At 39.3% G+C, this 23,141-nt stretch overlaps 1 protein-coding gene across 21 annotated transcripts in view; it reads left to right on the top strand.

Moving 5' to 3' along the window:
- LOC100629863 (protocadherin alpha-C2) overlaps nt 1–23,141 on the top strand; it is a 175,810-nt gene that overhangs the window by 114,900 nt on the left and 37,769 nt on the right. Inside the window, exon 1 of one of the 21 annotated variants that reach the window (XM_023617538.2) lies at nt 18,712–21,935. The exons of 19 other annotated variants lie outside the window; for them this stretch is intronic. In XM_023617538.2, the coding sequence (XP_023473306.1) occupies nt 19,377–21,935 (2,559 nt within the window). In that variant the 5' untranslated portion in view covers nt 18,712–19,376. Of the gene's footprint in view, nt 1–18,711; nt 21,936–23,141 lie in introns of those variants that run through there. One more of the 21 variants, XM_023617533.2, reaches the window with a different exon arrangement.

Genomic DNA, 23,141 nt, shown 5'->3' with positions numbered 1-23,141 from the left:
GCTTATTTTGGAGTTTTTAGAAATCCAACACCAGAGGAAAATTAAATCAATTTTTGTATTTGAAGATTTTATTTTCTGTTTATAACATCATTAGAGTTTGTTTTACATCTAAAAAGTATTACATAGAAACTTTAAATCCCAAGTCCCCTAAGATAGTAGATAATCTAAATTTAGATAAGTAACTATATCCAGTTAAGGAAAGGTAATAATTTCTTTTTTTTCCTTCTTTGTCTTTTAAGGTTGTTATCCAGTACCTCCAGATAATTTGGTCAGGATAAAAAACAAAAGGCCAGTATCCACACTGGTTTACAAACCTTAAATTTTTATAGTGATATTCTTAATGTATCTGGCTTTACTTATTTTTATCAACTTTATTAAAGTATGGTTGACCTAATATAGACTGCATCCGTTGAAAGTACCTGATTCAGTGAGTTTTGATGATTGTATACACTCCTGAAGTCACCGCTACCTTGATGATGCAGAATATTGCCATCACCCTCAAAAGTTTCCTGTTGTCCCTTTGCAGTCATTTTCCCCTCTGTCCCAGGCCTCAGAGAACCACTGATCTTCTTTCTGTCACTATAGATTAATTACATTTTCTAGAATAATATGTAAGTGGAATTGTTCAATATGAACTTTTTGTGTCTGCCTTCTTTCACTCAGCATAATGATTTTGAGATTCATTCATGTTGTGTATATTCAGTAGTTCATTCCTTTTCATGTTGAGCAGTATTCTACTGAATGGATATATACATTTTTATTATCTAGTCGCCTGCTGAGGGGCCTTTAAGTTGTTTCCAATTTTTGGCTATTGTGAATAAGGACTTCTATGTACATTTGTGTGCCAGTTTTTGTGTGGATGTATGTTATTTCTCTAATACCTGTGAGTAGACTGGTTGGGTTCTATGGTGAGTATATGTTTTAAGAAACTGACAAACTGTTTCTCAAAGTGTTTACGTCGTTTTTCATGTTCACTAGCAATGTACGGGAGTTTCATTTGCTCTGTATCCTCACAAACATTTGGTGTTGTCAGCCTTTTTAATTTTATCCATTCTAATGAGTGTGAACTGTTATCTTATTGTGGTTTTAATTTGCATTTCCCTGATGACTGATCATGTAGAGCATTTTTTTATGTGCTTTTATTTGTATGTCATCTTCTATGGAGTGTGTTCAAATTGTTTGCCCTTTTTTATTGATTTGCATGTCTCATTATTATTGAGCTGTAAAAGTCTATATACAAGTCTTATATCAGATATATGTATTGCAGATAATTTCTCCTGTTCTGTGGGCTGCCCATTAATTTTCTAAATAGTGTCCTTTGGAGACCAAAGTTTTAAATTTTGGTGAGGGTAAATTATTTTTCTTTTATGATATATGTCTTTTGTGTTCAACTTAAGAAACTTTTGCTTACCCCAAGTTTGCAAAGAATTTTCTCCTAGAAGTTTTATAGTTGTAGCTTTTAGATTTAGTTCCATAATCCATTCAAGTTAATTTTTGTGAATGGTATGAGGTAAATATCTGGGTTTATTTTTCTCTACTTGAATATCAAATATATCATTTGTTGAAAAGGCCTACTCTTTTCATTGAATTTTCTTGGCATCTTTGTCAAAAATCAATGGACCATATATATGTGAATCTCATTCTGGATTCTATTTCATTCCTTTTATCTATATGTTTATCCTTTCACCAATAGTAGGTTGTCTTGATACTGCAGCTTTATAAGTTTGGAAATCACCTGTGAAAGATTCCTTAGGATTTTCTATGTAAACAATCATTTCATCTGGAAATGCTCTTCACTTCTTCCAATCTCTATACTTGATATGTCTTTTTTATTGCTTCATTGCAATGGCTAGGACCTGTAGTACAATATTGAATAGAAGTTGTGAGAGAAGGCATCCTTGCCTTATTTCCAATTTTAGGGGGCACGTGTTCAGTATTTAATCATTAACTATTATGGTAGCCATAGATTTTTTTATAAATTCTTCATCAAATTGAGGAAGGTCCTTTCTCTTTCTGGTTTTTTCAGAATTTTATCATGAGTTGTTGTTGAATTTTGTCAAAAAATTTTTTTCCATCTGTTAAAATGAAACTAAGATTTTCTCCCTACCAATATGGTGAGTTGCATTGATTTTTGAATGTTGAAACAATCTCCCATTCCTGGGATGAACCCCACTTAGACATGATTATTTCTTTTTGCATACTGTTGGATTCAATTTAATATTTTGTCAAAGATTTTTAAACCTATCTTCATATAAGACATCTGTATGTAATTCTCCCACCTTTTTTTCCCTTTCTTTTTTTTTCTTTTTGTAATGTCTCTATTAGATTTTGGTATTATCTAACCCCAAAAAATGACTTAGGAGATGTTCCTTCCTCCCCTGTTTTCTGAAAGGTTGTGTAATATTAGTGTTATTTCTTCCTTGAATGAAACCTTCTGTAGCTGGAGTTTTCTTTTCAGGAAGGTTTTTGATAATGAATTCAATTTCTTTAATAGATCTGTAATTAAAAATGGAAAGACTATTTATATTTCTTGCTTCCTCTTATGTTAGTCTTGTTAAGTTGTATTTTTCAAAGGATTTGTCCATTTTATCCAATTTGTTATATTTGTGGGCACAAAGTTGTTAAAAATACTCTCTCACCCTTTAATGTCTGTATAGTCTGTAGTGATCACATCTCTTTCATTCCTGATATTGGTGATTTATATTCTCTTTTTTTCTTGATCAGTTTAGCTAGGAATTATTTTGTTGATCTCAAAGAACCAACTTTTGGCTTTGTGGATATATTTGCTATTGTTTTTCTGTTTTCTATTTCATTGATTTCTACCTTTATCTTTATTATTTGCTTTCTTCTATAACTTTGGGTTTACTTTGCTCTTTTTTACATTCTTTACGTGGATTCTTACGTAACTGATTTTCGACATTTTTTTAATATAAAAAATTAAAGCTATAAAGTTCCCTCTAAGAACGGTTTATCTGCATTCAACAAACTTTGATATGTTGTGTTTTTGTTTTTATTCACTTTAAAATATGTTCTAATTTCCTTTATAGCTTATTCTTTCTCCCATTGATTACTTAGGAGAGTGTTCAAATTGACAGATATTTGTGGTTTTCCTAGATACCTTGTTGCTTTTCATTTCTAAGTAATTTTGTTTTGGTCAGAGAAAATACTCTGCATGGTTTTAATCTTTTTACATTTATTGAGACTTGTTTTATGTCCCAGCATAGTCTATCTTGGTGAATGTACCAAGTGCACTTGAAAAGAATGTGTATTCTGCAGTTGTCAGGTGTAGTGATTTATAAATATAAATAATTTTTTGTTCAGATTGTCTATGTCTTTACTGATTTTTTGTCTAGTTCTATAAGTTGCTCAGAGAGCAGTGTTCAATCTTTATTATTATAATATTTCTCCCTTTAACTGTGTCCATTGCTTCATGCGTTCTGAGGCTCTTTTATTAGGCATACACACATTTATGATTATTATAAACTTCCTTATTTATTGATCCTTTTATCATTATGAAATATCTCTTTGTTGATTTTTTTCTTGAAGTATATTTTATCTGATATTAAAGTGGCTATTCCAGTCTCATGTTTACTGTTTGCGTGGCATATCCCTTTTCATCCATTTACTTTCTGTTTCTTTAAATTTAAAGTGTGCCCTTGTAGAAAGAATATTTTTGGATCTTGTTCTTTTATCCATTTTGATCATCTCTGTCTTCTAATTGAAGTATTTAGTCCAGTAACATTAGTGTAGTTATTGATATGTTTGAATTTGTGTCCTCTAATATATTATTTGTCCCCTTTGATTTTACTATCTGTTGTCTCGCCCCGCCCCCAATACATAGTTGCATATTTTAGTTGTGGTCCCTCTAGTTGTGGCATGTGGGATGCTGCCTCAGCGTGGCCTGACAAGCAGTACCACGTCTGTGCCCAGGATCCGAACCAGTGAAACCCTGGGCTGCTGAAGCGGAGCACGCTAACCCAATCACTCAGCCACGGGGCTGGCCCCCTATCTGTTGTCTTTTGAATTATTTGAATATTCTTTAACTCTTTTTTAATTTTTGGATATTTGTATCTTCTAGTGGTTGCTCTAAGGATTATAGCATACATCTTAACTTTTCTCAGTCTACTTAGAGTTACTAATGTACCACTTTCATAAAATGTAGAAAACTTGCAACCATGTGAGACTGTTTAGCTCTTTTATCCCATTGCTTATGCTATAGTTTTCTTTTGTATTAAATCTCATACAATAGTAACCCTATAAGACAAAGTTATAATTTTTGTTTAAAGTCATGCATTTTAGGTAAATTTTAAAAAATAGTCATTTCTATTTATTCAGACATTTACCATTTTCAGTGCTATTAACTTGTTCCTAAAGAGTTGGGTTTTCCTCTGGTATCTTTTCACTTCAACCTGAAAAGCTGCAATTAGCGTTTCTTGTAGCGTGCGTCTGCTGCCGTGACTTCTCTTGGTTTTCCTGTGTGTGAAAATGGATTTATTTCTCTTGCACTTTTGAATGATATAGAATTCTGGATTGATAGATTTTTTTTCTTTCAGTATTTTAAGGATTTTATTCCACTGTCTTCTGAACTGCATGGTTTCCGATGAGAAGTCTATAGTCATTTGAGTCATTTTTCCCTTCCGGTAATATGGTTGTTTTAACTGTTATTTTGGGGGTGAGGAGCACTGATTTCAAGGTTTCCTGTTTATCTCTGGTTCAGAAGTTGGACTATGGCATGCTTATTTGTGATTTTCTTCAAATTTATCCTATTTGGGATTGGCTGAATTTATTGAATCCAAATTTATGTCTTTCACCAAATTTGGAAAATTTTTAGTTCTTATTTCCTCAAATATTTTTTAGTTCTATTCTCTGTCTCTCCTTTCTTTCTGGACTCCAGTTACCTACATATGAGACTTTTTGCTATTGTCTGGTTTCGTCATAGTAGGGTTAAATTTTGGTCTTTTAGGAATATTCATTCCTTGTATTCCTATATTGTCCCATAGGTCTCTGAGACTCTGTTTATTTTATTTTAATTCTTTTTCTCTCTCTTCTTCAGCTTTGATAATTTCTATTGCTCTATTCTCAGGTTCACTGACTTTTGTCTCTTATCTCCTTTCTTCTATGAAGCCTACCCAGTGAATTTTTATTTCAGATACTATATTTTCCAGTACTAAAATTTCCATTTGGCTCTTTTCTGTATTTTCTCTTTCTTTTCCTTAGTTACCAGCATGTTTTCCTTTACCTTATTAAATATAGTTTTAGTAGCTACTTTAATGTCATTGTCTGCCAATCCCAACGTCTGCATCATCTCAGCTTTGGCTTCTTGATAGTCTTTACCCCTTGGGAATGCGTCACATTTTGCTGGTTCCTTATATGTTAAGTAATTTTGAATTGTATCCTGGATATTATAAATGTTATCTTGTGGAGACTCTTCATTCTGTTATATTCCTCTGAAGCATGTTGATGTTTTTGTTTTAGTAGAGAATAAACTTGGTTAGACTAAAAATATAAACTTTCTCTTGCTTGGGATGGGCAATAGTTCAAATTTCAGTTTAGTTCTTTTAGCTTCCTTAGCTCTTTATATGTGGTTCAGGGGTCTACAGAGATGTAGGAAGAATTCAAATACAGAATTTAAGAGATCCCTTTCTCTGGCTCTCTCCACTCAAGGAGCACTGCGTCCCTCCCCCCACCCCCCCCACTTTCAAATGGTTGTGGTTGCTACTGGCTCCTTCCCCTTGTTCCTCATGCCAGAGAAACTAAGGGACTGTCTATCAGAGCTTTAGCTTCCTCATGCTGTGCCACAACCATAGCCTTTCCTCAGGTGGAAGCAATAAAAACAGGAAATTCACTCCATGCTAATCCTTTTCTCCAGATTTTGGCTCCCCCCACAAATCTGCCTGCTTTTGTTTACTCTCAAGAGCTCTCAGAGCTGCTTTATGTATTTGTCCAGAGGCTACAGTTGTTATCCCTGGAAAGGGCTATCTGTTATGAGCCTACTTAGATATACTGGATTCAGCTTCAGACTTTATGTTTAAGTTTTTGCTTAAATATCACATTTATCCCAAAATTAAATTTAATAATTTCTTTATCTCTGGCTAAAGGGTTTGAATGAATGTTTGGAAAGTTAGATGTCAAGAAATGTATATTCTTAAAGGAACCAAATTTTAACCCTGCTGGCTATAGGGTAAAGATGATATAATAGCACTTATAATGAAACCAGTCAATTTAAGTAAAATAAATTCAAAGAAGCGAGCTGACTTTCTCAGTAATTATTTAGATATTTGTGGAAGTAATATGAAATACATTATAATATGAGAACTTTTTAAGGAAAACAGAATATTGCTGTGAACATGATTCTGTTTGTTTACTACACTATGAACCAAGAATTTTGGAGACAAATCAGAAGTAAATGAATTGGCTCATTTACCATTGATTGAGGGTACAAATTAACACAAAAATTTGGGGAAGCATTTTGGCACATCTAAGTAAAATTTAAACGTGCATATTTTTAACTAAGCACCTCTCAGAATAAACATACAGCATATACCTGCACACACTTTCAGAAATGCACCTAAATATTCAGTCGTGGAGAAAAATAAATTATAGAATACCTATTTAATGAATATAATGCAGCCATTTCTAAGAATGAAGCAGAATTATATGTACTGACATGGAAGGATGCTGATCATATATGTTAAATAAAAATTAAATGGGCCGGCCTGGTGGTGCAGTGGTTAAGTTCACGTGTTTCGCTTCTCAGCAGCCCAGGGTTCCCCGGTTCAGATCCTGGGTGTGGACATGGCACCACTTGGCAAAAAGCCATGCTGTGGTAGGCGTCCCACTGTATAAAGTAGAGGAAGATGGGCATGGATGTTAGCTCAGGGCTAGTCTTCCTTAGCAAAAAGAGGAGGATTGGCAGTAGTTAGCTCAGGGCTAATCTTCCTCAAAAAAAATAAATAAATAAAATAAAAAAGTGAAGTTGCACCATAGTGTGTGGAGTGTGGTTACATTTTGGTAAAATATGTAAGTGTACATATATATATATGCATAGGTAAAAGTCTGGAGGGACTCACAATTATCTGTTAATGGTGTAGTCTACAGGAGAAGGAAATTTGAAGAGACTTTCACTTTTTTTGCTTTTTACAATTCTGGGTGAATTGAATTTAGTACAAGCATCATATGTTTTTAATATTTTTGAACATAAATAAATAAATAGAAAACCGAGAAAAAATAAAAATAAATCACACAGGAAATATAAGCAAAATTTATATATCTTTTAAAAACCTAAAATATATGAACATATTGTATTCACTTATTCAAAAAGAACATATGTGTACAATAGAGGCTTTTTTACAGCAGTTTAAGCAAATATACTGTCATTGTCTAATGGTCCCAAGATGTTTTTTCCTTCATTAGTTGCCTCTGGGAATATCCAGAACACCAAGTCCCTTTTGCTTTGGGTAGGTCATTGATTCTGTACAACTCTGTAACTATTTCAGGAAGGGACCTATGTATAAAAATAAGGAGCATCACTGTAGTAGAAAAGGAGAATAAGGCCAGCACGGGAAGCGCTATTAAAGGATAAAGGATAACTGCTGCCACTTTGCCCAGTGTCCACATTCATTCAGAAAACATTTATCCATTTATCATTTAAAATTCTCCAGCCCAGACCATTCTTCTGAGTTCCAAACTCTCATATCTGATTACCTAACATCTCTGCTTGGCTTTCTCACAGGCAATTCACACATGTCTAAAACTGAACCCTTGATTTCCAGACGTACTCAGATCATCTCTTCTTGTAGTCTTTTTAGAAACTGATACCGCTGTCCGCCCAGTTCTTCATGCCAGAGACTGAAGAGTCGTTCTTGACAGCTCCCTCTGTCAAGGAGAGCTTGTCCTTGCTCTCTCGTTAATCAGTCCTATAAATTCTACCTCTGAAATTTAGTGTACGGGTGTCCATCTTCAACTGACAACTGTTACTTTTGTCCACATCACCACCTTATCTCCTCTGGATGAATGCAGTAGCTTTGTAACTGGTTTTCCTACACCTCCACCCCCAACACTGCTCACCATAGACCATTCTCCATACAGAAATTATGATAATATTTTTAAATATATACATTGGATCATCTCATGCACCCGTTTAAAACCTACAATGGTGTACCTTGGAATAAATAGAATAAAATCCAAACTCTTTATGGTAATATAAAAGACTATAAGATCTGGCCCCTTGTTGTTTCTCACCTATCTTATTTCACTCTCTCATTGCTTCCTATGCTTCAGCCACATTGGCTTTCTCTTGAATCTTCAAGTGTACCTTGGCTTTTCCTACTTTAGTGCCCTCACATTTGCTGTTCCCCTAGCAGGGAATACTCTTCCCACTATCCTTTATGGCTGGCCTCTTCTCATCCTTCAGGTCACAGTTTAAATGTCACCTCCTCAGAAGGACCTTCTCTGATATCCATATCTAAGTATATTTCCTTCAGGTATCCTTTATAGACATTTCTGGATTGTTTCCTTTATGACATTTGTCACTTTTTGCCTACTTATTTATTTGTTCACTTGTTTATCATCCACCTCCCTCATTGCACTACTCCATAATCAATATCATGTCTATTTCTTTTGCCACACTGTCTCCAGTATCCAGCAGAATGTCTGACACATAATAGTTCATCAATCAATCAACACTTGTAGCATAAATGAGTGAGCTCTGTCCTTAAGCATATTGAGCAGGGGAGATAAGATATGTACACCTAAATCTAATTTAACGTATAAATTAAAACTATATATGAGAGGTACCAGGAAAGTGCCACAGAGGTTAAGTGTTTAGTTCACTCCTTATCACAAAGTTAATGTTCAATAAATGTTGAATGAATGAAAAGTTTCCCTGCATGAGAAAGTGGACACGTTTTCTTTTCATAAGAATGCAGTGAGATTGTTTGGTGATTCTGCCGCCCTTACTTAAGACAATATTTTTTTTATTTACAAATTCTGAGATTTAAAAATAAAAAAAAAATAGAGATAGGTAAAAATAAATGTGAATACAGTGCAATCACATATTACTCAAAGGTTAGGTTCCAAAATAAGTATGTATGGTAAATATTATGTTTAAGTAATATTAAGCTTGAAAGTCACATAAATCTTTCCAAGCACAATTTTCCTAGTTGTATTGATACCACTTTACAGAGAAATTCTCATGTACACTAAAGCTTGAGAGCCACTAAACCTATCTAAATCAGGAAACAAAAGAAATGTCTATATCTGGGCATTCAAACTTTTCTGCCTTTAAGATAAAGGATGAGTGAAGGACAGTTGGGGAATTATAAACTGCTCCTACTGGCCAACAGGGTTTGTATATGCTTTTAGTGTTGACTCTATTGATGTGTATTAAAATATTTCTTTAATGAGAATTAAATTTGGTGATATATGTGAAAGCACATAGCTCTGGGACTAGCACATACTAGATGTGAATGCTTGATGAATTTGAAATTAAATCTTGCTTCATTAGACCAACATACAAAAGTTTTAAAAATAGGTATGGAGAAGAATGTGATTTCATGCTTCTTATATTTCCAAGTTGGCATTTCCTGTTGTAACACCATTGAATTCCTCCATGACTTTTTTCGAAATATATTGGTGGGGGGAAGAATGAGCATAGGGAATAATCAATGGTAATTTTCTGTGGCCACCCCCAACCTACAGCTGCCACATTCTCAGAACTATAGCAGGCTTTTTCATCCGGGGTTGCAATATTCATCCTTGTAATCAGGAAACTCACAGCCTGACTTTGTCAGGGTTGTTGCTACTTTCATCATTGACCCTTGGAAAGAATGACTTTTTGTAATTTGCAAATCCCCATTATTCCTCAATTCTGGATAGCTTAAGGGGGACTAAATCCACATAGACTAGGAGGCATAGCTGTCCAATATATCCTATGTATACATTAATTTATGAGCCAATAAATGTTTCATATATAGTTGAGATTTTAAATGAGCTTTTGATAATTGGATCAAAGGAATGCTAGTCTAGCTTGAGAGTATGGCAGAAAACCAATCATGGGAGGCTATGATGAAATTTTAATTATAAAGGATATTGAATATCCTAGGGTGACAACTCTGTTATAATGATGTAACATTGAATTGGAGAGAGAGAAAGTGAGATTTTTACCCAGTTCTGCTTGAAATCAACTCTGTGTTTGTAGTAAATTATTGAACTATTCTACGGTTCAGTTTTGTATTTTCATTTAAGTTACCACTCCATTGTCTTTAGTTCACTGGATTTATTAGAGAATTGCCCAATAGATTTAGATAAAGAAAAGTCACAAGTTAAAGTGTTGGCTGATTGGGGAGTTTTGTGTGTACTTTTTTCCTATTCAGTGTTGAAAAACTGAAGTTGGCATCAACCAACTTCAAGTTGTGATGCATCAAGCTAAATGATTTTAAGATCTTTTGAGATCCTTAGTTCAGAGATGCTGTTTAAATAGAGCCCATACAAGATTTTCCTTCTCAATTCTGTCAGTCAAGTAGAATATGCTTTCTTTGCTTGTGATAGAAAAAAAGAGAATGCAGGGGCTGGCCCCGTGGCCAAGTGGTTAAGTTTGTGTGCTCCACTGCAGGCGGCCCAGTATTTCGTTGGTTCGAATCCTGGGCGCGGACATGGCACTGCTCATCAAACCACGCTGAGGCAGCGTCCCACATGCCACAACTAGAAGAACCCACAATGAAGAATATACAACTATGTTCTGGGGGGCTTTGGGGAGAAAAAGGAAAAAATAAAATCTTTAAAAAAAAACAAGAACAAAAAAGAAAAAAGAGAACGCAGAAGTTTGGGTTTTCTGTTTCTTTTCTCTCATCCCTCCTTTCTCCTCAGGTTATTTGGATAATTTTGTGAGACTTCTATTCCCATGCTGTCCCCTCTTTTTTCTGGCTTTAATCATTGAGAATTTATATATTGAAATTTTAACATGCTTTATCTCAATAAATGTCTAGCAGCAACTGTTTGTAGTAAGTACTATGTTTTCCTTATTTTACTAAGCTAAGGTTTAGAGAGATTGAACAACTTTGCCAAGGATACATAATTAACAAACCTGAGCTAGATCTTGAGTCATAGAGTTTGGCTTTACATCAATCAGGATTACTAGAAGAAAGCCCTACCTAGGTGTATGATCTAAGCATACACTGTGATTAAAAACCTTGAAATAGGGTTGGGGTCTGTAACTGCCAGTGGAATTTAATCCTAGATCTTCTACCTAAAATATGCTTTGTAAAAAATTCTGAGGTTACTACAAAGTTGAAGAATCTATAAATCGTTTCTAAATAAACTTTTTGTTTTGTTTTGGTTTATTTTGGTTTTTGCTGAGGAAGATTCGCCCTGAGCTAACATCTGCTGCCAATCTTCCTCTTTTTGTATGTGAGCTGCCATCACAGCATGGCCACTGACAGATGGGTGGTGTAGGTCCACGCCCGGGAATGGGGCCCAGGCCACCAAAGTGGAGAACGCGGAACTTAACCATAGACCACTGGGGCTGGCCCTCTAAATAACTTTTAAAAGGAATTTTGATAAAGAAATGTTTTAGATAACATTATCTCATCAAAATGCCCTAAAGGATCTTTTAATAGTCACAGGAAATCCAGTATATCTTAACTTAGCTAATTTACGGGATTTATATTTTATCTGCCTTATAATGTGTTATACACGTACCTGCTGAAGGAATTACGTAACAAAATCTATCACAAGGAATACATGAGTGGGATTTATATCATAAAAGTACAAGTCATTTGTAAAACCCCATTACTTAGGCAGAATATTGTAGGTGGGAAGATGGTACTGAAAGAAGAGGTGAGGATAGGAAATACAAATCTATTTTGCCTCACAATTTTGCTAAGGCCAGCCATTTAAAAACATATAGAAGATCCAATTGAAGTATCTAAAAGAAGAAGAAATTTGTAGTTGTGAAAACATTTGACTAGGATCTCATATAAAATGCTTGGAAATTAATAACTTGAGACCAAACAGTATGATTCTTAATTAGGAAAGCATGTCTAGTGGTCAGATGTTGTATTAGAATCTCCAGAAACAGGGGCATGGAAAAAGGCTTTCCGGAGATTCTGATCCAGTTTCTTCATCAATACCAAACTCACTGGGCTCTTGTGAGCATTAAATGAGATAATATGTACAGAAATAATAAGCAAACTGTTAAGTGCTAAGGCATCAGGATGCAAGGGGGACCCTAAAAGCCAATAGTTACCTCATATTGTGAATATATGAATGGATACTTTTGAAAATTGACCCTTCTTAGGCAGAGGTATAGGTTTGCTTGTTTTTTCCAAGCAGCAAGCAAATTGTGGGCTTCATTTAGACTGAGCTCAGGTCATATCTTGGAAAACAGTTCAAATTTAAGGTATAATTCAACAATATCAATTCAACAATATCTACATTTTTCGAAATAGAAAAAAAACAGTATCCAAGTCAATGAATGCTTTGGCTAAAACTCACTTGGGAACAACGATATTCTTTAGTGCCAAATTCCCATCTTATTTTATTCCATGGCTAAAATCCCAAGAATTACAGAGGAGAAACAGGCCAAACAAGGTTTTCTATTAAAATAAGAAGTCCCAAATGATGAATGGAAACTTGGAACAGGTTTTCATGGCAATCCTAAAAGCCAGAAATTAGCTTAAATACAAACTTATGAATTTCTGGCATGTACTGAGTCTCAAATAGAATATTGGCACTAATGTTAGTGAATAGAAACATGGCTTAATTTAGGCAGTTGTTATTCTCATTCTAGAGAGCTCAGCTTGCTGCTGGATTGGTCTGGACCGTTGATGCTTCCTTGTCTCCAGTCATTGATAAAATGTTGAGTGAATTAAGACTAATGGTGGATCTTGCAGTCACCCGCTAGACTTCCAGGTTGAAGCATGCCATTGATAAACACTCTTTGGCACTGTTTTCAAACAATTATGAAATCACCTAACTTTGCTGTCCTGCAGCCTTTCTTTATTTTGTCTGCAAGGGTATATTGGGGACCTTTGTTTACTGTCTCCATGAATTCCAGATAGATTGTGCCTGTAGCATTTTCCAGCAACTGAAAATCTAAAATGCCCATGTCAGTTCTTTTTAAGTCTATGTGGTTGGTTTGATGTTACCAGTTTTTGGTTAAGCCAAAGTAGTCCCTGGTATGAATGCCTTTCATTTCTGAGTGCTCATAAACAATCACTTCAGTAATATTAGAGTTGTGAAGGAATTTAAATCAAATTCAAGGCACTTTTTTAAAAATAGGAAATTTGGTTCTCTAGTCACATCTGTAAGCTCTTCTGGTACCCTGGAAGATCATTTATCTTGTTACAGACACTTGACTTGCTTCTAGTACTTTCATGCTTCCTACCTCCTCACTGATCTTGAGGTTCAAGTTCTGCTTAAACATTTTCTTCAACGAAAAAGAAAGAATTTGGGTAATATACTTTCTAAATATCTTTCAATCTTTAACACTCTATGATTCTTGTTAGGCTGTTTCAACTGAGAATACTGATAGAGAAGCAAAGTCCCAAAATTGACATTTGATTTTATCTGTTATTATTATACAATCTGCCCCAATCCTTTAACCTATTCTCCATTTTTATTGTTATTCATCCAAATATATTTTGAGTCCCTTTGTTTATTCTAGGAAATTTTCAAATGCCTCAGTCAAGAATCAAAAGTATATTTGTTTCTCAGAACTAAAAATTTAGAGGCTCTCTCCCTAAAAGCTAAAGCATTCCCTCTGAAGGGAAGGGAATATGAAAAAATTTCAGCAGTCATGTTATATGAAAAGTCTTTTTTATCTCCCCATCCACTGGATGCAATACCTGTAAAGAATGCTATATCATATTGGAAAGTATTTTCTTTCTGTAGATGCATAAAGATCAGAAGTCCTGTTCCTTTATAACAAGATGGAATTCCCCCCTCCATTTGTAATACTTTATTTGAATAATAATAAGAACAAAATTAAGCAATAAAAAGAACAAAAATAAAAAGACCTATAAATGTTCTCACTCCTCAAAAGGTTTTCTCCTACCCATTCTGTACATATTCTTGGTTGTTCCTACCTAGGATGTGAAGAAAGGAAGAGAGATGTTTTGCTCAATACATATAATTTCAGATAGACTCTTTCAGAATTTAAACACAATTCCAATGTGATCTCTTAATTCATTTTGGAATAAGAAGATCCTAATGATCTAACAGTAGAATCAAATCAATTAAGACTTGAAAAATGGTTGCTTTTTAAAAATGTAAGAAGATGTACACTCATTCAATGCTTCAACATTTCCAATGACGGGAAAGTCACTAGCTCACAAAGCAGCATATTCAATTTGTAAATTTCCATCCACACATTCATTATATATGTATGGAGCCACACTCTGTTTAGAATGAACAGTCTAACAACAACAAGACTTAAAGTGGAGAGATCAGTTAGGAGGTTAGGAGGCCTTCTCATTAGTAGGTGAGAAATGATGAAGTCTAAACTAAGTCAGCACCAAGAGAGGAAAATGGAATAACAAATTTAAAACATATTTAGAAAACAGAACAACTAGATTTAATGACTAACTCCAGTCCAGATTCAAGGAGAGAGGATTAGTTTCCACCTCTCAAATAAGTGGAGTAGAAAAGAATTATAGCCAACTTGAATCTGTCACACCCACCTTAAGATGGAATTTTTTTAACTACCTTGGACGACACTAAACATTGAGATGTTCGTTTGTCTCTGTTTTTAAATTATTTATCATGTGCTCAGTTTGTGGAACAACATAAATATACAACTGAAAAATGAAAATTAGATCCTTCCGTATTCGGCAGATACTCTCATAACGGTCAACCCAAAGCCTGATCAAACGAATGAGCATGTCCCCTTGCCCTGTGGCCAAAATATGCCAGATTATTTGGTTTCCCAAAGCAAAATGATTTGTAATGATGCTAATAATAGAGAAAGGAAAATTTATGTGAATTAAGAGAGTTCACTGAGTGCCAGTATTTTTTTTATAGGCTTAATTCAGTTGTATTGTGATTGGTTTTGCTCCTGTGCCCAATGGCCTCGTGATAGATGCATTTTACAAATACAATTATGGGGTGCTATTTCAAGGTTCTTGTCTGGCACGGGGGAAAACAAGTGCCATGTCTTATCATGGCACTTGTCTTATCATGGCACTTTTCTTGTTATTTATAAGCAAAAAATACCTTTATTTTATAATTTGTAATTATAATACAAAGTAAAAAGAGTGATAACATAATACTTTGGGGAAGAGCCTTTCTTAGAGTCCAGCAACTTTATTAGTAGGATTCAGTTCTCCTAGTTTGAAATAGTTTGTATGTCAAATTTTAAAGGGAGAAATCTGTAGTAAAATCATTGCAGGCTCTTGAGCCCTCTCTCTCTATTAGACATGGTCTGTCTATATACAACAAAGGGGATGTGCCTGAATTGTAGTAGTTCTTCTTGAATTTGCTAAAAAAGGATCTGAAGAAAATGAAAGAATCATCACTTATGTATTGAGAGCCTATAAGGTTTCCTACATTGTGAAGAATATACAGAAATATAAGACATGGCTTCTGTTTGCAGGTTGCTTATAAATAGGGTAAAGAAATAATAGCACAACTACAAGGACCTGCAGCTAGAATGAGTATACAACTATGTTCTCGGGGGACATTGGGGAGAAGAAGGGGGAAAAAAAAGAAGATTGGCAACAGGTGTTAGCTCAGGTGCCAATCTTTAAGAAAAAAAGAAAGAATATTAAAGCATTTGGATGAATTAGAGGTGACACATGTCAGCATTCAGAGATACCTGGTAGACTGTGAAAGAGAAAAAAAGGCCGTTATGCTTATAATAGACAATGTTTCATGGATTAGTTGGGTTTAAAGCTGGACCTTGAAACATATATAAGATTTGGAAATGGGGAGAGAAAAGAAGAAGCTATTTCTATTTGAGAGAATTGGACAAGTAAAGTTGTAAATTTAGTTCTGTTCAAAAAACATTAAGTACGTCTGTGCTAAACTCTATATTGGGTGCTGGAGATTACAGCATTTTTGGGAACTCTTCTGCACTCTGTTGCTAAAGTATTTTCATGTATCCTAAAAAGGTGAATCTCTTGTGAAGAAACAAATCCCTTGAAGGAATTCTCATGACAGAAATCTCTTTTCCTTGATGATATAGAAAGGGACTAGTTTTTGTTCTCAGAATACAGGATGAGCTCTAGAAATAGTTGGGAAAGCTTAACTTTGCTGCTCACTCATCTTCTCCGTCATCACTGACTTCCTGTATGGCCTATGCCAGGTGCTTATCTGTGTTTGATACCTGAAGGGCCATGCTATATAGAGACTGTCAACTAAGGTGTTATCTGATCATAATAAATTGTTGCATTTTAATAAAAATAATAGTAATAATGTACTTGTCAGTCACTATGCAAACTGCTTTATATACATCACCTCATGTAATCATAACAACCTTATGAACTTTACTTATTATTGTCTTCCCTAATTAAAATGAGTCTAATCTGAAGCTTAGATTAAGTAACATGTCCAAGGCCATACAGTTGGTCGTTGGCAAGGGTGTGACTGACTCCATAGTCTGTGTTCCTAATCACTGTGCTATTCTGCTTTTTAGTAGCGGGTTCTTGAAGGCCCAAGGGAAGGAATGCATAAACGGCACAGCTGAGGCATCAGCATTAGTATTTGTGACAGAGCATTAGCCAGCAGTCTAAGCAATCCCATTCCACCAGCTAGTGAGGTTGGCCAGAGGCTAAGTACAGTAGTGTGAGAAACAACAGTAGTGCCAAACATGGAGTATAACGTTTTTAGCACAACGTCTTTGAAAAAGGTGGCTGATTTGCGTTGGTTGCCTGTTTGCCTTCTCAGTCATTGAGGGAGTAAATACCAGTTGAAGCTTATGATCCCGACACATCAAAATGGACAACCTGGCAGGTGTCCTTGCTGAAAGATGATGAGATTGCTAAAAGACAAGCCCTGGTTTTCCTCCGGGGATGTGACATTTGGGGGCTTCCATTAAAAACATCACCAAGCCTCTGTCACTTTAATCTCTTCCTTAAGTGCCTGTGATCTTTTCAGGGGCACAAGTCCATGCATGGTCAATACCCAGTGGCCAGGTTTCGGAGCTGTGGGCAGAGGTGGCAGTGACTGTGAGGGCCTGGGAGAAGATGAGGGAAGGAAAGGTCACTCTTCCTGACAACTTATAACTTGATTCCACTTTTAAGCCATTTATTTTCAGAAATAAGTAATGGGTGAAGACATAGGCCAGGCCTACAATTTGTGCACTTGAGAGTTTAAGGCTTTCTGAGATCAAATTACCACAGCAGAGACAGAGTTACTGTAGGAATATTCTGGGAGGAAGCAGACAGAGAGGGAGAAGCCAGAGACCTAAGAAAGGAGACAGGAATAGAATGTGATGGAAATTGCTTCCCACTCTGCACCCTTGAGGGAACAAAGAGGACAAACAAGAAGCAGCAGTGATAGGAGGAAGCTGGGAGCTTCTCTAGATAAAATTAGTTAGGTTATGGAGGGTTGTCAGCGAGTGTACTTGGTGGGTAGAAGGGATGTGCTAGTTCAGGCCTTTGAAATCTGGGTGTCAGGATCATTGCCTTGGCCTCTTCAACTATCCCGTCAAGGAGGGAAGCATGCCAAATGCCAGGTCTCATTCTGGCTGAGTTCCAGTCCATAGCTAGAAAATGACCCACAGAGGAAGATCTAGGAGTGAGAGGATGCTGGGAGATGAGGAAAAGAAAGGACATTTTAATGAATGCTTCTTGCATGTGGGGCAATGGATTTTAAACTCCTCTGGAAGAGATGAGAGGGCCTACGGAGAGTGGATGTTCAGAACAGAGAAGCAGAGGCAATGACACAGCACAGAAAGCCTTGCTCTGATCATTCTGCCTCCTTCACTGAAGAGACCTGGTTGTCCTTTTGTTGCGTCTGCAGCAATACAAGGGGGACTCCTAGGGGAACTGAGGCCCATAGGTGTAAGGGAGCCTTATATTTATGGAAGAAGAGCTGCAGCTATTGAAATTGCTGTGTATTGTAAGATAAATGCGTCTCCCACATTTTGCTTAATAACAGCAGACTTTTCACTGCAAAGCATTAATGGAGTTGGAATTCCCGCCAGGCTTGGGAGATCAAGAGTAACTCTCTTGATGTAACGGTTTTGCAGGCTCTGGAAGACATTGTCATCCATTAAAGAAAAATTTTAAAATCAGTCCTGAAAGAACAAAGAAAATGTCTTGGGTGATAAATAAAAAAGATTTGAAGTAAAATAAGGAAAACCTTGAGGGGAGAATCTCTTTCGAATTCTACCAGATTCTCCCCACTATAATCAAAAGGGGTCAAATAAGAGCTTAGCTTGCAGCTTCATGGAGCCAATTTTTTAAAGAGAGAATTTTAAAACCTGAAATATTGGTTATCTGCAAAGGCATACAACGAAAGTAAGGGCCACATGGATAGGAGCAGAATTGAGTGTTTGGATCCCAGGATGCTAGTTTTAGGCTTGCTGCACGAAAGAGGACAGCGCTTGCCATCCCCCTGCCTTTGCCCTAGGAGTTGAACACTTTCTGCAGTACTTAGGAGTATTCCAGGGAAAACATGAGGGACAGGTAAATAGTCCCCATCATCAGTAACCCCAGAGCGCCTCCCTGGCGTTCGTCTCCTTTGAACGTGGAGCCGCCGCCCATGTACCCATACTTAGCTAAGGCCCTCAGTTTATTTTGCTGAATTGCGCTTGGAAATCTTTTCCTGGGGAGCTAATAGTCCGAGTCCTAGAGATTTAACTGCTTTTCCTAGAATAATCTCCTTACAAGACCCGTTAAGCAGCCTAGGGACCGCGGAGACTGGATGAAAATGACGGTGGGGGCAGGGAGAAAGGGAGTGGCCGTGTTTCCGCGGTCTGCTGGGATTCGGCAGGTCCAGGGAGAAGGAGCCGGGGCTGGAGCGGTTGGAGCGGCTGATCAGTCCAGGTCGCGGTCCGCCACCTCGGTGTGGAATCGGGGCCGGACTTGCTGAGCACTCCTCCCCCTCCCCTTCTGCTTCCTTCTCCCTCCCCCTGGAGCAGCAGCAGCGGCGGCGGCGGCGGCGGCGGCGGCGCGGCAGGAAGCGAAGCCAGGCTGAGCGACTCCGAGGCGAGCGGAGGAGCTGAGATATGGGGAGTCGGCGGGGGCGGCGGGGCCAGGAGCCCCACGGAGGGCCTGCGAGGGGAGCGGCCCCCGGCGTTTGCTAGCGCGTGAGCCGTGGGGGAGCAGGCGCAGGGCGGCACGAGCGGAGGCAGAGGCGGGGCCCGGGCGTGGAGCGCGGCCGGGGAAGCTGCTGCCTCCGGCCCTGCCCGGCTGCCTCCGCCGCGGCCGGTGGCTATGGAGCTGGCGGGCAGCAGACCTGGGGCGACAGAGCATTCGCGACTCCGGCTGCCCATGTCCTGGCTGCTGCCGCTGCCTCTCCTGCTGCTACTGCTGCTGCCAGGCCCAGCGACCTCCCAGCTGCGATACTCGGTGCCGGAGGAGCAGGCACCCGGAGCGCTTGTGGGCAACGTGGCTAGCGCGCTGGGACTGGAGCTGCGGCGCTTGGGGCCGGGCTGCCTGCGCATCAACCATCTGGGTGCGCCCAGCCCGCGCTACCTGGAGCTGGACCTGACAAGTGGAGCGCTCTTCGTCAACGAGCGCATTGACCGGGAGGCGCTGTGTGAGCAGCGGCCTCGCTGCCTGCTCAGCTTGGAAGTGCTGGCGCACAGCCCCGTGGCGGTGAGCGCCGTTGAGGTGGAGGTATTGGACATCAACGACAACTCGCCGCGCTTCCCGCGGCCGGACTACCAGCTTCAGGTAAGCGAATCGGTGGCACCTGGAGCGCGCTTTCATATAGAGAGCGCGCAGGACCCCGACGTGGGCGCCAACTCGGTGCAGACCTACGAGCTCAGCCCCAGCGAGCACTTCGAGCTGGACCTTAAACCCCTGCAGGAGAACAGTAAGGTGCTGGAGCTGGTGCTGCGTAAGGGCCTAGACCGCGAGCAGGCAGTCTTGCACCACCTGGTTCTCACAGCTGTGGACGGGGGCAGCCCAGCCCGCTCGGGCACAGCACAGATCTCTGTGCGTGTCCTGGACACTAACGACAATTCTCCCACCTTCGACCAGTCCACTTACCGCGTCCAGCTGCGGGAGGACGCGCCCCCAGGCACATTGGTAGTGAAGCTGAATGCGTCAGACCCGGATGAGGGCTCCAATGGCGAGCTCAGGTACTCCTTAAGTAGCTACACGTCGGACCGGGAGAGGCAGCTCTTCAGCATCGACGCCAGGACGGGGGAAGTGCGGGTAAGTGGAGCGCTGGATTATGAGGAGGCCTCTTCCTACCAGATCTATGTGCAGGCGACTGACCGGGGTCCAGTGCCCATGGTGGGTCACTGCAAGGTGCTGGTGGACATCGTGGATGTGAATGATAATGCACCAGAGGTGGTGCTCACGGACCTGTATAGCCCAGTGCCTGAGGATGCTGCACCTAACACCGTCGTGGCCCTTCTCAGCGTCAATGACCAAGACTCAGGCCTCAACCGGAAAGTGAGTCTGGGCCTGGAGGCCACAATGCCTTTCCGACTGAATGGCTTTGGAAACTCCTACACACTGGTGGTGAATGGCCCCTTGGACAGGGAACGAGTGGCTGCCTACAACATCACAGTGACAGCCACTGATGGAGGAATACCACAGCTCACATCCCAGCGGACACTGCGGGTTGAGATCTCTGACATCAATGACAATCCACCAAGTTTCCAGAAGGACTCCTACTCCATCTACATCCAGGAGAACAATTTGCCAGGGGTGTTGCTCTGCTCTGTGCAAGCCACAGACCCGGATGAAAAGGAGAATGCAGAGGTGACCTACTCCCTCCTGGAGAGGGAGATTCAAGGGCTACCAGTCACCTCTTATGTCTCCATTAACAGTGCTAGTGGCAGCCTTTATGCTGTCAACTCCTTTGACTATGAGAAGTTTCGGGAGTTCTTTGTGACTGTGGAGGCCCAGGACAAGGGGAGCCCACCACTGAGCAGCACTGTGACCGCCAATGTGTATATAGTGGACGTGAATGACCATGCCCCTCACATCCTGTATCCTACCTCAACCAATTCGTCAGCAGCCATTGAGATGGTGCCTCGGACTGCCCCTGCTGGCTACCTGGTCACCAAAGTCATAGCCATGGACTCAGACTCTGGGCAAAATGCTTGGCTCTTTTACCATCTGGCCCAGTCTTCTGACCTGGACCTCTTCAAAGTGGAGCTCCACACAGGAGAAATTAGGACTACCAGGAAGATGGGAGACGAGAGTGGCACCACTTTCAACCTGACTGTGGTGGTCCGAGACAACGGAGAGCCATCACTGTCAGCCTCTGTGGCCATTACAATAGCTGTGGTGGACAGAGTCTCCAAAATCCTCCCTGATACTCAGAGACATGTTAGGAGTCCTCGGACATACTCTGAAATTACACTTTATCTAATAATAGCGTTAAGCACAGTGTCTTTTATATTTCTTTTAACAATCATTGTTTTGAGCATCATCAAGTGCTACCACTACACTGCATATGGCACTGCGTGCTGTGGAGGCTTCTGTGGAGTGAGGGAGCGCTCCCCTGCAGAACTGTACAAACAGGCCAATAACAATATCGATGCCAGGCTACCGCATGGCCTCAAAGTGCAGCCTCACTTCATTGAAGTGCGAGGGAATGGCTCCCTCACTAAGACCTACTGCTACAAGGCCTGTCTGACAGCAGGCTCAGGGAGTGACACTTTCATGTTTTACAACACAGGGGCCCAGACAGGACCGGGGCCTGGGGGAGCCCAAGCAGCAGCCGGTGACAGCAGGCACCTCACAGGCCAAAGTGGGCCGAGTGCCGGGAACCTGATTATTCTCAAAAACGAGGCTGTTTCTCAAAATGAGGTGAGGTAGCAGTCAAGGAGTCTTCAACAAAGTCATGCATTTTTCACATATCCCTCCCCCATATCATGTGATGGCTTTATCGAGTTACTAACAGTGACAGAGGTTATCTGGTAAACTGAGTATATATATGTAGTATGTGATTTGATTATAATTTACTGTTTCCTCTCTAGAAAAATAGCACCAGAGAATTGGTTTTACTTTTCATCTTATTTTCAGATATATAAAGCCTTGACCATAAAATTGTTTGAGAAATGAGGATTGGTCTTAAATGTTTGATGTTAAAGCACAGCTCTGTGGAGAAATAGAACAGGCTTGAGAATGAGATGATGCTGTAGGGAGTAATGTTATGAGATTCAAAGAGAAATGGCCTCTGTCCTATTATCTGCAGGGAAAGTTCTCATTTGAAATCCTGTAGAAGTGTTGTTTTTTACAAAGCTCTGGGACCTTTAGAGGCCGTGGTGATCACCTCTGTATACTGTTCCTGTTTATACCTTGGACTGTCTATGGTGAAAATTATCCAGTTAATATTTCCAGAAATTGCACTGAACTAGTGCAGTAGGATCTTCTGGAAATTCATGTCGGAGGTGATCAAGCCATAGAATGTGGACCTCACCCTGAAGCCAAAGTTTGCTTTGGTTGTTTGATGTGCTAACTCTTCTGTAGAGGTTGTCAGAGGAAATGGTTGATGGTAAGGCAGAGAGACCAAGAACCAATTTGTCTGGTTGGCCAGGGAGATATTAGAATGAGTGGAGTAGGGACGTGGGGTGCTGGTGAAGGTCAGGACCAGCTGGGAGTGGGGAGAAAGAAAAGAGGAAAAGAACTCTCCCATTAGTCACCTTTCTTGGCATAGAATTCATTGTAAGAGGATTTCCCTACGTTTAACTTGAATGCCATCTATAATCTTCTGATTTCCTATTGGCAGTACCTAAGGTTTTGATGAGGTGTGAAGTAGCCTCTTCAAGCCCCTCATGTCTTTAAGTTAAATGACAATACTCTGACATGTTCCAAAGCACACCGTCATTATTTGGATCTAAAAGCTGGTTGCAAAAGCCTTGGAAAATGGGTGGCTTACTGTACATGAAAGACAGGTGTTAGTGAGTACACTGATTTTAAGTTTTAGGTAGACATAAGAACAGCTTGCTCATTATTATGAAGAATGTATGCAAATTATTGACAGGGCATGATGTGTAGATGTGTTTGTGTCCA

This window comes from Equus caballus, chromosome 14 (genome assembly GCF_041296265.1).
Source record: "Equus caballus isolate H_3958 breed thoroughbred chromosome 14, TB-T2T, whole genome shotgun sequence".
NCBI classification, from domain to species: Eukaryota; Metazoa; Chordata; class Mammalia; order Perissodactyla; family Equidae; genus Equus; species Equus caballus.
Note: the sequence above shows the minus strand (reverse complement) of the source record. Positions and strands in the feature narration are given on the sequence as shown.